This window comes from Mycteria americana, chromosome 2 (genome assembly GCF_035582795.1).
Source record: "Mycteria americana isolate JAX WOST 10 ecotype Jacksonville Zoo and Gardens chromosome 2, USCA_MyAme_1.0, whole genome shotgun sequence".
NCBI lineage: Eukaryota > Metazoa > Chordata > Aves > Ciconiiformes > Ciconiidae > Mycteria > Mycteria americana.
The window spans coordinates 35142325-35158759 of NC_134366.1; the positions used below are offsets into that span (position 1 = coordinate 35142325).

A 16435-nucleotide genomic window follows, 5' to 3' on the forward strand; every position below is an offset into this window, starting at 1 on the left:
GGCAGCCTGAAGATTCCATGCAGCAGGAATACTCTGTATAGTAGTTTGAAGAAGCAGTAGCTTCTCTTCTGGTCCTTAAACTTTTGAGGGCTGGAACTGCAACAACTGAGTAAGCAGGAATTATACCCCATTAGTCAAGAGGCCTGTATGAATGAATTTGATTTTCCATTAAAGTACAATCTAAGTTTAATTTACCTCCCCAGAGCATCAGAAAGGTGTCAGAATGTGATCTTTACGGAAGCTTAAGAAAATCTTCATCAAATAAGCCCTCATCTCCTTGCATGTTCAACAAGAGGACATTAAAATGTCAGATTATAATCTCCCTTACACTTCACACAGTGCATAAATGCTGGTAATATATTTCAAGTCCCTAGAAAAACTCATGATGTCCATGTTAACTGTGTCTTGAATTTGGGACAATTTGGATTAGTTACTAATCTACAGTAGGAGGTCTGAGAAGAGAAACATAAGATATTATATTTACAAATTGTGTAAGTTGGCACGGGCTGCTGATATTTATCAAGACTTTTTCAGGAAGTCAGATTCATCATTGTTTTGGGGAGTAAGTCCTTAGAAGCTAGGGATCTCACTTCTTTAGAACAGGCCTGATCTAAGAAACATTAGCCTTATTGTGCAAATAAAATCTACACTACATACATGAATTATTTTATTTATCACCAGTGTACATTTTAAAAACTGCATATTGCAAAACCAAATTTTTTAGTATTGGGATAGGTGTATCTTAGGCCATGATTGGGATTTAAGGAGTTCTGTCAGGGTGAGAAAGACAAGTGGAATGGCTTTGTGTCCTGAGCTTTAAAGTTTGCTCAGTGTTCTTAAAATACATTAATGATACTAAAATCATATGTTATATTTTCAAGAATTATATATGTGAACTATCCTGTGCTTTTACTGTAACTGGTAGTGCAGACATCTTGGTATAAATCTGGCTTCTCAAGTTGAATGTAATGAAAACAAAATTCTGGAGAAGATTATCAATTCTTTTGTGTAATAAACTTTTTGTGTTTTTTTTTAATCAAATTCTTAAGGCCTCGGTGTTTCTCTTTCTACTTACGTCCTCCTTTCCAGCAAAATCTGTCTTCAAAGCTCCTGTATTTGTCCATTACTAATTGCTGACTTCTATCTAACCAGTGGAAAGATGTAATACTTCTTTCTGATCTGCTTAAATAGGCATAATTTATGATGGACAAAGCAGGATATGGTCTGTTATTCTTTTCTAAGCACTTGAACTTTATTAAAAGATAATTTTTTTTCTTTTGGCAGTTTACATAAATGGACTTAGGCTATTTAGTTTAGCTTTTGGGAAGGAAGTAGGGCTCTAATGAATTAGTTCACTGTCCACTGTAATGGAACCTTTCTTCAAGAAGAAAAGTAAGCTTCTTGCCAGCCATTCAGGATTCCCCCTTGTTCTGGTGGCAGAACAAGAATAACCCCTTGAGCAAAATGTAAGTGTTTCAGGATGATTGGAAATTACAGCATTAGAAAGCTGCCAAAAAAGCAACTTCTAGCTGAGGCTATATTTGCCTAAATTGAAAAGTTTGCAAAGCTCATAATTGACTTTTTTCTTCATATGTTTCTATGCTTCCCATGACTTCATTGTCATATGCCTGTGGTGACTTCTTAACTGCTATTACCCATGGTGTCAGTAGAGTCTGAAGTATTTATAATTATCAAGAGATATTAAGACAGAGATTTTAACTGCAATTATTGGAGGAGGAAAATTCTGTAGCTGTACTGCCTGTAGCACCACCAGGCAGGTGGAATGATGTTCCTGGATGCTCGATTTTTATTTTTCTTCAGGCCCCTTCTCTGCCCACTGACTTGGGAGTTAAGTTGTTAGCAGCAGTATTTCATTGGGTTCAAATCTTGAAAACTTAAGTATTTTTGGTATTTTGCTGTTGTTGTAGCTGTGTTATGAATACAGCTGCATGATGTATGGTGACATCACAAAAGTAGTCCAAGTCTGCTTAAACCAGTAACTGCCCTTTCCAAAATAAATTCTGTTCCTTCTCGGTGTTCAAGGGAATTAGGCTAAGTGAATTCCACTTGTTCTACCGTACTTAAGAGTACGATTTATTTCCATGTCATCTCTGCAGGGTGACAGGGGTTAGTACTGTGCTGAGGACAATTTGCTTCTCTTGGATGGGAGTTTCTTGCTGGAAAGCTGAACCGAGATCCCATCTTCTTGTACAAACAGGACTCCCAGGAAATAAGAAAACTGGAGACAACTTACACTGTGGCACAAATGATGCAAAATTACCTAAATAAAACTAATGACATCAGCAAGCATGCTCTTCCAGTCTAAGCAAAACTGTTGGATTGCATTTTGCTGTCAAAAATGTTGTGGCATTACTTCAGAACATTAAATAAACCACTACCTGTTTAAAATCTTGAATTTGTGTGTTTGAAGGCTGTCCCTTACAGAGCATTTAAACTGCACCTGCAGACCATACACATATGTGGGTACTTACTTGCAGAAGCACAAGCAGAAGCTTGCATTCAAACAGTATGTGTACACCAGTAGTTATAGTTAGTATGTGAGTCTGCATATTTTATAGCCTGCAGTCGTGTTTTGTGTAATCTTCGCCCCCAAATTATAAAGGTTTATATAAACCTAAAATAGAAGTTGGCCAGTGTCTGTTCCTAGACAGGTATGGTTGGGTTTCAGGTTTTTTTGTTTGTGAACAATGCATGTATCTCCTATTTGAGAAACTAATTTCTCAGTATTCTGTTAGAAGATCTTTGTGTTCATCCATTTTTGATTGATATATTCAGAAAAGCACTCTAGTTTAACTGACCTTTGAAGGACTTTTAATTCAGCTGTTAATCATCAAATGGGACCTTAAGAGTCTTTTGTGCTATGTTATCATGCAGTTAATTAAAATACGACATCTAACTGTTTCTGCATTCAAAGAGCATAAAAGTAACAAAAATAATTTAGAATAAAATCCCAGAAAGTTTTTACCACATTCCATTTGTCTCAGGGCCAATAACCATGTTTGGAGATTGAAAACCCCATTGAAAAGCAAATTACTGAAATAACAAATACCAAACACTTTGTATTCCAGAAGGCAATAACATTTTTAAAATAGCCCTGCTAAATAAATGCCCTTCCCAAACTTGTGCACGACATACTACAAGTCCTTAAGGAGTGGTGGTTATCCTCTCTGCTACCAGTCTTAGCTTTTATTTAATATTCTTGAGGTTTTCTCATTGTGAGTGTAAACTATGTATTATGTGTTCAATGTTTTGTTTTAACCCTGACATGTCTTCCTAATATACACATGCGCACAGTTTTTGGTTTGGGGCTTTTGGTTTCTTTCAGGAAAAACTTTTGTAGAAGCACAATTCAGTTATCATTTTGTGTTCAGAATTGAGGGACTGGTTCCAGTAGGTTTTCAGCTTTGAGAATTATGGTCTGAAATACAGAGTAGGTTTGTTCCAACTCACAATGTATGCAGATAAAAATAAGTGAATTGAGCTGTTCGTGTTGCTGTAGACTAAGAACCTGTGGATCAGGTGGTCTATGGTGACACTCCTTGCGAAGAAATAGCTCTGAGCTGCTGCCCATTCTCCGCACTGCTTCTGGGTTTGTGACTGAAAGTGTAGAGGCAGGAAGAGGTAGTGCTCTTATGGAGCAGAAAGCAAGAATTTGGGGAAGACTATATATGCAATAGAAAGGTAGACTAGGGAGGCAACTGGGAGTTGAGGGCCTGGTTTGAGGAGGTGGAGCTATAGAAGAAAATAGTGGGAGATACAGCTTGGACTTGGCTTTTATTCAAGGTTGAACTTCTTAAGCAGGCAAAAAATAGTCACTTGTGTCTACCTTTGTATTCATCGTTACCTCATATTTAGGTAAAGTCTTTATAGTATACACAGGGATATACTGACCATTCTAGGTTGTGTGCTACTTGCTAGCAGTGCTTACTGATAGACAAGAAATTAAATTAGCAATGAAATACAGCAGTAGCCATTCCAGGCTTCGCTCGAGCAGCATGACCGTATCCAAGCTGGCCAACTCCAAGGGAGATTCTAGCAGCTGGAAATTACTAGACCATAATGATTCCTATGCCCATATTCCATCCTAGGAAACAAGGGAATTAACACAGCTCCACACATCCTGAAGTTCCCTTTAAATCAAGGGATTTAATAAAGAAAGATTTAAGCTCTCTGGTTGCATATGCTTTGCATTTTTATTGGTGCAAACCTGTGCCATAAAAGCTAATGGCTGTGGGAAATGAGTCTCTTCTAATGATATAATCAGAGTAAATTGTCCTGTATGTTTTTATTTGCAAGAGACAGAATAGGTTGGTTTCAGAAGCCAAATAGTCTTTGACTCATTGTTTGCAGGCATGGATTGCATCAACAAAATTTAACCATCTCCCGTAAAAGCAGGAAGTTTCATAGAAAGGAGAGGCTACAAGTAAAGTTGGCCAAGAAACAAAAATTGTGTTGTGAAAAATTTCAAGGTTACATTGCTTGTTTTCATTCTGTATTGCGGCTTGGGAACAAAGTCGGTCTGGAGTAGTCAATAGCTCTGTCTCCCGCAGTCAAGGTCATGTTTGAGGCTGTGGTTTGAATGTTGTGTTTGTGAGTCCTAACTGCTATACCAGTAGCTATTTTGGGTAGTACCTTTTCCAAAATGCTGCTATATGCATCTTTCTGACAAAATAAAAAAATCCTCTGAAGTGATATGAAAAACTTGAGTTTATATGCATCTGTGTGAGGCTTCTGTGCTCCAAGTTTTCCTCTTGAATGATGTGCAACATTCATCTAAGTGAACTTTTCAGAGAGATGAGGCTAAGAAAGACACATGTAGGCTGAGAGAGGTGTCAAGAGTACCTCCTTGAAGCCTAGTGTCTATACCATTGCCTAATTATGGAAGTGTCCATACACTGCTTGGGAACTCCTTCTCCATGTGCCATTACACAGCAGACTTCTGAAACATTTGCTGTCCTCCAGCATCAGCTACGACTGTACTTTTCTGCCAGAGCTCTCCTAATGCTGTGTTGACAGAGGTCTCCCCCTTTTCCTCCTCCTCCTTTGCCATTGCCTTGTTCAGCTGATATCCAGAATCAGTTCTCTCGAGTGGCGTCACACAGAGCTTGCACAATGTGCAAAAAAGGAGGATCTTGGTTATTTTGCTGCATAGTTTGCAAAGGCATGAACTCTCGTACAATGAGGCAGACTGCTGCATTACTTTGCATTTTGATGGCTTTTTATATAATTCATGTCACTGCCCGTAATGCCCCTCATGTTCATAGGGTACTGTGTTCATATGGTAATGCGGATTAATTGGGGAACCCCAAAACTATTGGGGGGATATTGGCAGAGTTAGGAATGGGAACCCATATCAGTCATCAGGACTTGTTTGCTAATGATGCTTTTCACTGCATTTATCCAGATGTGCACGTATACTTCTTATTTATGTCTCATTTATATCTCCTATCTTCTCTATAACTGCATTATGGTTTATCTCTTCTAGTATACTCCATTTTTCTTTCTAGGAACACTATAACACTTGATTTTTTTTTTAATGACTAGTAGAAAGAGAAGGTCTAGAGTGTTTTTTTGGTTTGGAGTTTTTTTTGTTTGCTTGTTTGTTTTAATGGAAAGGTGTTTTTACTCACTGGCCAGGTTTACAGAAGTATTTTTCCAGGGCTCAGGATTTAACAGTGCCAGTCATGTTTTGCACCTTTCTTTTATACATCTTTTTCTTAGCAAACACATGTGTCTCTTGCATGCCGAGTTTTAGTCTACTGCAGCTTCTCTTGCTGGTAAAGGATATTTTCAAATCAGTGTGCAGCTTAGCTCCTGTCTGAATAGTGAAACTGAAGTGGACAACCAGTAGTAGAGAAGTGAAACCAATTAACAAATCCAGTGTGTAATAGAAAAAAGGGAGAGGGAAGAAAAGTTGTCTGGTATTTTTGCTCAAGTAATCTTAGGAATTTATTGTAAAACATAATAGGTGTACAGTTTTCAAGTTGAAATCTCCTTTTCTGGGCAAGGGTGAGGACCTCTTAAAGCTGATTCTGAGGCGTACCTTGTAACCCTCTTGGAAAAACTGGTGGTGACAAAGCGTGCTTTTAAAGCATGGCATTGTGCACAAAGGGTAGAGAGAATTATTGCTTGTTTGGAAAAAAGGGGGAAAAAACCCTAATTCCAGGATTAGGTTTTAGGATTGGCAGTTAAAGCACAGGCACTCATTTTTTCCTTGTAATCTGAGCAAGTAAGTGTCAGACACAATAATCATGGAAAAAATTCCCCCTCTGTAACATTTTTACAATGCTTTTCATTGTATCTGCACGTTCAGCCAAAGTGAATTGTGAAGCTGTGTGTTAGCTGGGACAGTTACTGCCTGTCCCCTCTGCAGGAGTCATGTTTAGCTCCTGAAGAAAGACAGAAAGGTGAAGATAATTGCAGTATACTGCATAAAAGCTGCGACTTTCCTCGGAAGTGATGCTACACACAAGTTACGGAAGGCCACATTATCTGTGGAGAGAGACAGCCTGGCTGATTACTGCCCTAGAACAAGATTGGATACAGAATTTAAGGAAAAAAACTCTGTAGAGGCTAGTTAATTTCCTATCTTCTTGCCTTGACTAGTGTTCAACAGTCTGAGGACCATGATCAGGGAGTATAAGCTGCTAGTTATATTTTGGCTTTCTCTTTTAAGAAAGCAAATGGTACACCCTCCAAAAACAGCACAAACGTGTACCAACAGTGAAGCTGATATAAATCTGAATTCTTGGCTGTACTTGAACAAAGTGCTGTCTCTTTGAAAACCTGTTTAACATCCCCTCTCAAACACCACTGTGCGTTACTGTTATTCCATCTCGGAGATAAATACCCTGATCATGATAAAGTTATTTTCATAATAGGGAGGCAGGATATGATTATAACATATATGATATTTGTCTTGCCCTGATCCCTCTTGCTGCTGAGAGTTTAGGCTTGCCACACCTGTGATCACTGTAAATAGCTGCAGTCATTGGAGCACGGTTGTATTTTGTGGAGGAGGCTGGAAAAGTGCAGTTTAACCTGCTGCACTCACTTTTTATTACATGCATATGCCTGTGCAGTTCCCAGCACAAAATTTGGCCCTTGTTGAAAATACCTTTTGGCGTACATCAGTTATAACTAAGCCAGTAGAAACTTGCCCTTAGCTTTGGCTGAACAGTAACTCAGTCTTGTCTGGACTCTGGTTTTGGTGAAGTGGCAGGAAAAATCTCAGTTCTTTTTTCAGCCAACTCATAAAAAAAATGTTTCTTGCTTTAGCATATGATTTTTAAAAGAAACTGAGAAGCTTATACTAAATCAGTTATGGTTTTAGAGTAGGCTTATAACTAAATAATAAATATTTGGTGAATGAAAGCATGTCCATGAATGTTACTGCTATAAGGGACTACGTACTTGGGAACTACAATAGTGATGTAGCCAGAATGTGTCTCAGGCATTAATAAACCTTTTTCAAGTTTCTCTTTAGTCCAAAAAAATCAGCTTTTTGAGCCAATGGTACCAAGGTTGTCAATTGCCAGTCTGTGACTTCATGTTGTGAAAATGGGGCTCTTGAGACTGGCGAGTTATCAGCAAAGACATTTGCATCCAGCAATACTGTATATCTCATTTGTTAAAGCATTTCATCTGCCATGATCACATCGAAAACCCAAACTGGATTTTAAGATCTTTTCTCCTGCCTTAGCAGTTTAGAAAGACACACTGCTTTCCCCTCCCCCCCATATTTTACCATGTATGTTGTATTAATAAACTAAATCAAGCTTCAATAGAGTCAGTACCTGAACTAACGATACAGAAAAAAAATTTGGGACAGTTATTTTTCAGTCAGTTTTCCGATGCATCTGGAAGTACAGTACAGTTGTTCCAGTCATAGACACATACTATTTTTTTTTAGCAAGTGCACATTACAGTAAGACATGAATGTTTTGTTACATGGTCAATGGCATTTAATTTTGGGAAGGGTGTGTTATGCGGATAGGATTATACATTTTAAGAAAGAAGTCTCAGAAGTTACTACAGGAAATGAATTAGGCCAAACTCATGATTTGGTTTACTTTGATTTACTGATTACGATGATCAGGAATTAATTTGGCTTATGCCTTATCTGTATAGCTAGATACACAGGTCTCTCATTTCTTCCTGTCAACTATTTATTCTTACCAGAACAGTTCTCTCTCTTACGGTGGATGTTACTTGATTGGTAACTTAAAAGTTCACGTCACCTCCTCCCTGTTTTGTCCCATGGTCGTCTTTACCCACTGTTACACTGCATATCAGCAATTCTTACCTTTCCTTGTCCTTTGACAGTTTTACTGAATCCATCACTTTACTCTCTTTTTCTTGTAATGCCTTTCATCTCTGCTGTCTTTGGTATCCAGTTGAAGATGGGAGTGATGTTTCTGTGCCAAGAACAATTACATTCCTTTTATTTTTACTCCTTCAACAACTTTTCATCCTGTGTCTTTGTGCTTTACCAATACTATCTAGAAAGGGATTTGTGGCAAGCTCTACAACCCTGTGCGTGTTGGTACCTACCTGGAATCCTCACCTTCGTTCTCCTCTCCTGCGGTTTGCAGTAACTTTTTCTATGGCCTCCAGGTCTTCTCTTTCAGACTGCAGAACATAAAGTGCTGTTGCCGTCTTCTTATAAATGCAAAGAAGTTTTGTTGTGTCAGTGCCGAATGAGCTTGCCCTCATTTCACATCCAAGTCAAACTTGCTGTGTTTGTTTTTATAACAAACAAACAAAAACCTTTTGGATTTTGTCTTGTTCTTTTCTCTCTCCTTAGCGACTCCTCCTTTATTTATCCCTGCCCACCTCTCCCACCCGTTAATCAGTTTTCCCTCTGTTCCAGCACCTTACAGGGCTGCTTTTCAGCTTATTGTTTTTATCATATCTTCAGAGTTTCTCTCCCTTTCATATACATTTCTTTTCTCACATTGCCTGCATGGCAAAAATTGTCAACAGCAGTTTATATGAAATAGAAATATAGGTCTGACCTTTGAAATTAATGAAATTGCCACTAACCTATATGTTATCAATATAATGCTGCAATTGTGCTGTACTAGGCTTTTCTATCTTGTTAATTCTGATAATTGTATATATGTTGTTGATACTAATAACTTGCAAGCTGTGATTAGTTCCTTGGATCTCAGTTACTCAAAGTGGCCTATTGAGGACTAGCTGTTCATGTGATACGGGATCTCATCTTTGAATCCATAGCTGAAATCAGTTAAAGATAAAAAAGATACTTCAGTACGTGTTTTCCTAATACAGCTTTTCACTGTGAGAAGTTGCTGTCATTACTCTAAAAAGAGAGATGGTTTGCATTATTGCAGGTTGGAAAGAAATAATCTCATAGATAGTACATGTAGCCAAATCCTTGGATGAAAAACAAACCTTTCTTCAAACTGTTTTGGTGTAATGATATGCACATTATCATGATGGGCCAATTAAGAGATGTAGCCTTTCCAGTATGCAGTAATTAATTTTCTTTTGTTTCCAGTATATTTTATAATCATATAATATGCCATGCTGAATATGCCACTAAGCAGTGTTGTTAATCAGCACTAGTACTGTGCTGTGCACTGAAGAGTCATGTGCCTTCCTCATAGCTCTTGGCAGGTGAATTCTGTCTCGTGTAGAGGCACACTGGTCTGCAAGAGCCTTCTGCTGAACCTGCTGAAAGGATACGCTGATGCTGACGTTCAAGTTGAGGTGACTAAGTCCCTTGAAAAGGCTATCTCTTCTTCTCAATTCAGACTGCCAAAGTTTCGTAGCAAAGAATAGTAACTTAAGCAGTGACCTATAAAACAAAGCTGTGAAAAGGGTATAAACGGTTTTGCTGATAGACCTGTTAGTAGGCACAATTTTTGCAGTTGTTAGTACAGGATGATGGGTCTTCAATCTGTGACACACGTAATGTTGGATAAATTTGTATTCACTTCTGAAAAAAAAAAAAATCTGCCTCTTCTGGGAAACTATTCATTCCAGAAAATGCAGAGGGGAAATATTTATAGAAGGTGAGAAAATATTTTGGGTTCCATGCAGAGTGAATAATGAATAACTCAGTCAAGTGTTAATGACTTAAAAAGAAAATGTCTATGAAGAGATAAGCTACCTGGTAAACTTTTTCTGTTAGGCAGTAAATCAGCAAGGTACATGCCAAAAATAAACTTTCACTTCAAAATTATTCTCAATCAGGGTCTTAAAAATTTGGCCTTGAGAATGGAGTTTATTCAATCTGTACATATAGTTCTAGACTGTAGATAAAAAAAAATGCTGCAAGTGTTCCCTCTCTGGGCTGCCTTTGTTCTGTTTTACTTCTGTTTGGATACGTTGTCATCACTCTTAATCTGGTGAAGTAATTTTTGAAATCTTGGTTTAAAATTAGGTATTTTACAATTCCCACATATCATCATAAATCATGAATGTTTGGTTTTATATTTCATTGCAGCGGAAAACAGATGTGCCACTTCAAATGCAGTAACATGCACAAAGTGTCTTGCTTTGGGTCCAGAGTGTGGCTGGTGTGCTCAAGAGGTATGGCATTTTTCTTATTTACTTTTGACTTTATATTTTAGCTGCTTCTGATCTTTATAAAGATAAAAGACTTTTAAGCTGTGAAAATTATAGTGAGAAATAGCAAGAAAATCTTTAAATGACCTCTGGAGACAGAACCTGTGAAATCATGTGAAATATATTTTGTTTCCAAAGGAGAAAATACAATCTTTTATTTGGAAAATTGCAGTAATTTTAAATAAAGTGAGAACTTTTTAATGCGTTCCATCTGCTTCGTAGAGAGCTTTGGCAGACTTATAGTAACTTTGAGAGTTCAACTTTTTTGGCTTCAAAAGCAAAATTACTTATCAGTAATTTATATTAAGTCCTCATTATATATCAGAGCGAGTCTATACATATATGCCTATTCCATTTAGCAAAAGGTTTTACTAACAGTGGAGTTACCTCTGACTTCATCATATATTATGACCCTGTCACAAATGGAAAAAATGATACTTTTCTTATTTTGACACTTGAAACATCAGTTCTGAGACTTAGCACAGAGAATAGATCTTGGGTAGCAAGAATTATTCTGAAATTGTTATTGCTTTGTGAACTCTAAGAATAGGGGAATTTCTGGTTTTGTTTGTCAGAAAATTACAGTTGATTAAGTGATTTCGAGTAAGGCTGGAACATTTTAAGCACTTCAGAGGAGCAAGGTTTTTAGGAATATCACTGGCAATTACAAACTCATACGCTCTTGAAGGTCACATACAAATTATCTCTAGTAGCTTTCATTAGCAGAGAAGGTAGATAAATTCCTAGGGAGTGCCTGGAAGAGATAAGGAGTGTAAGGCACTGGTGTAACTTTATCCGAGATATTGTGTCTTGGAATGATTAACTTAGTCTGAAACAAATATAAGGAAAAGTAATGCAATAGAAGCATGGAGCGCTTGTTTTCCAAGAGGAGCCTTCAGGGCTTGTGTAGGTGGCACAATGGATTACGATGTGGAGTGGTCCATTATTGTGGCCTGTTGTCCTGTCTTACAAAGGGCACAATTTTATTCTGCTACATCTGTATTTATCACGGAACAGCACTTCTTAGCTTTCCAGTGCTATGGAGCTGCAGTAGGTCTCCTTCTAACTAGGCACTCGGATTTGACCAGCTTTCACTTCTGCCCTGCTTGTCTTGCTTCACTTCTCACGTCAATCCTGAAAGCTGTTCATGGAAGCTGGGGGTTTGTCAAACCCTCTTAGACCGTGCTTTGATAGCCGGTTCACCATGCACCGTCCATGGTTGTGGAATGGCAAAACCCATATTAATGCAGGCAGAAATTTTCCAGAGTAAAGTTACAGGAGCAGTTTTCAGCTTAGCATGCCTGCTTCATCTAAACAATGTTTTTAATGAGAAAATCAGCCCTGAGGAACACTTGAGATGCTTTGACTTTATACCCCCACACAGCAAACTTCAGAAAATGCTACATATCTATCAGTCGTTAGTGATAACAATGAGAGTAGCTAAGTTCTTTATACATTTAAAAATCTACCTTTTTGAAATGTATATACATGAAAAAGGGTATATAAATAGCAGTAACCTCAAAAAGTAGTCTCTGTTGTCTATGTTAAAGAAGGTTATGGAAAAAATGTATCAGCGGTAGACTACAAAAATGAGTTGGAACTTGGAAAACAAGATACATGACTGTTGAGTCGCATTCTTCAGGGTCTTTCTCTGGTCTTTTCAGGGTCTGGGTGACTGTTCTCTAATACACAATTGGCTGTATGCACTTTTTGATTCTTTATTTTCACCATCTGCCTCTGAAATATCAGAGACTGTCCATTGTTTGGTCTCCAGCTGTGGCTGGGATGGACCAATGCTTTGAAAGGGTACAAAGGATCTTGTCTTTTTTTTCCTTGCATGATCAGGATCATGTTAATCATCAGATTTGTGGTCAGGAGGAATTTTGCATTGGATCATGTTGGCACAATTTTGGCAACTTTGCCCTTTCACTGCAACAAAGGATGTGCTGCTTCTGAGATCATCCTACTACTAATCACTTTTCTGTTGTTACAGGGACTTTTTTATGTTGGTGGCATCTTAAACTATCCAGTCTTGTACTACATAGCTTCCTCTGTCTGGGGATTGAAATAATATAGTCCAGCTGGTCTTTGGATTTGGTGTAGGGTATGGGGTAAAACTTAAATATCTGTGATAGACAAATTCAGGTTAGGTAAATCTAAAGTTGAATTCTGCTGCTACTTTTAAATATTAGCCTAAGTAACATTACCAGTGGATTCTTCTGAAAACTAACCTGTTTTAATGTTGTGTGAATGACACTTTCTTGGCATAACTACTGCATAGCATAGCACAGAATTTTTTTTAGTGACATAGTGACAGTACATAGTTTCCTTTTTTCCCAAAATCAGCTTGTTCTGATTGTGCAAGATCCTCTTTCTCATACAAAAGTTTTGTCCTTTGTAGAAGAAAGTCATTGTGGCAATTAGGTTTAACTTCTAATTTAAATATTTTGTCATTGCCCTTATTAAAAACATATGGCTTCCATGAACTCATTCTACAATTTGTGCAATTATAGTAGTTATTTTATTGTTTCAAAGACTATTATTTTGTTTTTCTCTTTCCTTTGAAGATATTACAGTTGTTTTTTTCAGCTCAGATTGTTTTGTACTTTTTGTCTCTTATAAAACAGGATTTCATTGCCGACGCAACACAGAAAGGACGCTGTGACACTGTTTTCAACTTAATGAAAAGAGGCTGCCAATCAGATTTTGTAGAAAATCCCACAGTTCATGTCACAATACCTAGTGACCATGAGACAAATACACAAGTGACACCAGGAAAAGTTTCAGTCCAACTGCGTCCAGGTTGGGTTGTCTCTAACACATTGATATTATAGTCAATTTAAACTAAATACAATGATATTAAGTACAAATATTTTGTGAAGAAGTGGCTGGAATTTTGAAGAATGATGCTATATTGTAGGGCTATGATGATGTGGCTCCCATATTCCAGTATGGTCTTCAGCAAGAAGTGTTTCTGTTAAACACAGCTGAATGTCAGAATAATGCAAGTGATAAGTGGAAAAGGGATTTTAGTAGTCTTTTCTGTTGTGGTTTCTTGATTCTTTTTCTTTAGCCACTTACACAAATAGTTTTCCCTTACATGCATATAAACTGTATTCCTTACTGAAAGTAAATTGGGTTAGAATTCCTAAATTCATCATTTTATAAGCTTCTTGATTATTTGGCTACTTTTAAGTGCATTGACTGGACAACTATGAAGACACCAAAGTCAATATATAAGAAAGGACTGGATTCCTAAAGGAGACTTAGGTATTCACTGCCTAACATTTCATTTATAAAATGTGAGACACCTGGCCCTAACAGAACCTACAAGTCCCTTTATGGATCTGAGATTTTCTAGTATATCTCTATTTGCCATCAGCTGAACTCGAGTTAAATCAATGTATGTTCTCTGTCTCTAAAAGAGCTGTAGCCAACAGCAGAAGTGGAAGGTGATATAAAGGGATGCAGAGTATATTTCATATTATAAAATTTAGTTTCTTTCTTTCTTTTGCAAACAATAGTTGGAGAAATAAATATGTCATTTAAGAGGGATCAATCTTTTATAGAAAAACATAAAGGGAGTAAGAAAAGTCTGAGTTGTCGTAGTATCTTGCTGATCTTCACTGCATAAAAGATAATTTTCTGTCAATTACAAGAGAAAAAGAAAGGATCTGCATGAGTGTAAAGCACAAAGGACCTCTGGGTTTCTATCTTTATAATAATAAAACTAAGAAAGTAACATCAGCACTTCCTCTCCTTTCCCCACTCTCCTTCCAAAGAAATGACTGATACTCTGCTTTGTACTGAGAAATGGTCTCAGGAACTGAGCTAGCTCTAGAAGTGTCTGTAATCACATTTATTTCCAAAGGCATAGTGGATTAATAGAAAACACTTGGCTTTCTAGAATTTGGTTTAATGAACTTTTTTGCCAGTAAATAGTGAAATTAAGCTTGCTTTGCTGAAGCTCTTGCATCAGGGAGGCAGAAGACTGAAATTCTGAGGACTCCAGAAGAATAACTTTTGATATACAGACATCCTGCCCGTATTTTATTCCCCAGGGAAATACACAGATATATAGCTATAGCTGTGCCTCAAAACAGAAATTTGATACAGTATAATCATGCAGACAAAGATGTTTTTGTTTTGATACTGGGTTTTTTGGTCACTGTTTACATATACCCAACTGTCAGGATTTATGTGGGAAAAAATAAAAGCTGCACTCAGCATCTCACTGCATGCAAACTGGAGACCTGCAAGTGTCATTTACAAAAAGTAATTTGATTTACATTGGCAAAGAGGAAACGCATAATTTATAGCACACTGAAATTCTGTTTTCTTCATGCAAGACCTGATACAGACAAATCCTGAAATTTTCAGGTGGATTATGTTCAAAGACCATTGGAAGAAAGTAGTTTGCATGTTTAACTTCTCTGGGTCAGATCTTTGTTACATGTACTTTAATTATGCTATCTAGCAGTGTCATATGCACTAGTAAATGTCATTAATAGATAAGTCACATTTCAGGTGGTTTTTTTAGTGAAACTGTTTCTGAATATGTTTAGATAGCTTTTATTAAAAACCTGCATAATTCTTCTATAATGTCTCCCTTCCTCCTGTCCTTTGCTGTATCTTCATTGCATAATACTGAATTACATTCTGCAATCATCACGTGAAGATCCTACTCCCTCATTTCTTCTGTGAGCTCATGCTTTGGGTGAACAATTTGAAGTCATGCATTACTTTACCTACCTTGCCCATACTTCAGTCACATCATTCTTTTTGCTGGCTTTACAGAATATTAGGCAAGCAAAAATGTGGGGACTATCTTTAGTGGCTGCCAAAGCATTAATATTTTTATTACATATGAGAGCGTGATGTAGTTCTGCAGGAGAGACAGACATTTATCATCCTGAAATAAAAGAAGAGTTCTGTTTGTGTACACCAAAAGATGGATTTTTTTAATATTAAAACCTCTTTTTTTAAAAAATATTTTGATCCTACTGAGTTTTCTCATTGAATCTTTGGAATTAGATTGGTGTAAATTTGAAGCGTAACTTATGTGAGTTATTCAGGCTGTGCTATCTTTATGGTATACATTTAGTTTTAGACTCATATGACAAACTATTTGCAGGATACACTTACATACTTAGAAGTGTCAGCCTTGAAGTGACTGACCACAATTTGTATGCAGATCTGTGACATTTGTGAGTCATAACTGCTTTTTGGTATAATGCCAAAGGGATTGCATAACGAGGAATTTAAAAGAAAATGGGGAGAAGCAGATTTTTACAATAAATCGCACAATGCTCCTGCAAGAAAAAAAAAGCAAGATGTTCTACAAAGAGCCTCTTTATGGCTTATTTTTGAATGATGCTTCGAAGTTTCATTTACTGTTGGGAGGTTTTCTTGTTTGTTTGTTTTTCTATTTGCTGACACAAACAACTTTGTGCTGAGGTTGCTGCAAAAATAAATGTATTTTTAAGACTGTCCATTCAAAAATAATAAACAAACGTATTTGTTTCCTTTGAATCAGGAAGTGAAGCAAACTTTATGTTAAAAGTTCGTCCTCTAGAGAAATACCCTGTGGATCTTTATTATTTAGTTGATGTCTCAGCCTCTATGCACAACAATATAGAAAAACTAAATTCCGTTGGATTTGCTTTATCTAAAAAGATGGCGAATATTTCTCTTGATTTTCGACTTGGATTTGGATCCTATGTGGATAAAACTGTGTCACCCTATATTAGCATTCACCCAGGTAGAATCCATAACCAATGCAGGTATGTAGTCTTTGTATATTTACTGTAACACCGAG

The 16435-nt window shown here is 37.1% G+C and overlaps 1 protein-coding gene across 11 annotated transcripts in view; it reads left to right on the forward strand.

Moving 5' to 3' along the window:
* Nucleotides 1-16435, forward strand: part of ITGB8 (integrin subunit beta 8) — a 56645-nt gene that overhangs the window by 4160 nt on the left and 36050 nt on the right. For 10 of the 11 annotated variants that reach the window (XR_012774189.1, XR_012774188.1, XM_075492957.1 and 7 more), the window contains exons 2-4: nt 10496-10581; nt 13245-13419; nt 16154-16400. Coding sequence is in view for 9 of the 11 variants with exons in the window: in XM_075492957.1 (XP_075349072.1) it covers nt 10496-10581; nt 13245-13419; nt 16154-16400 (508 nt within the window). In the remaining 2 variants the exon portion in view is untranslated. Of the gene's footprint in view, nt 1-9677; nt 9757-10495; nt 10582-13244; nt 13420-16153; nt 16401-16435 lie in introns of those variants that run through there. The other variant, XM_075492965.1, reaches the window with a different exon arrangement.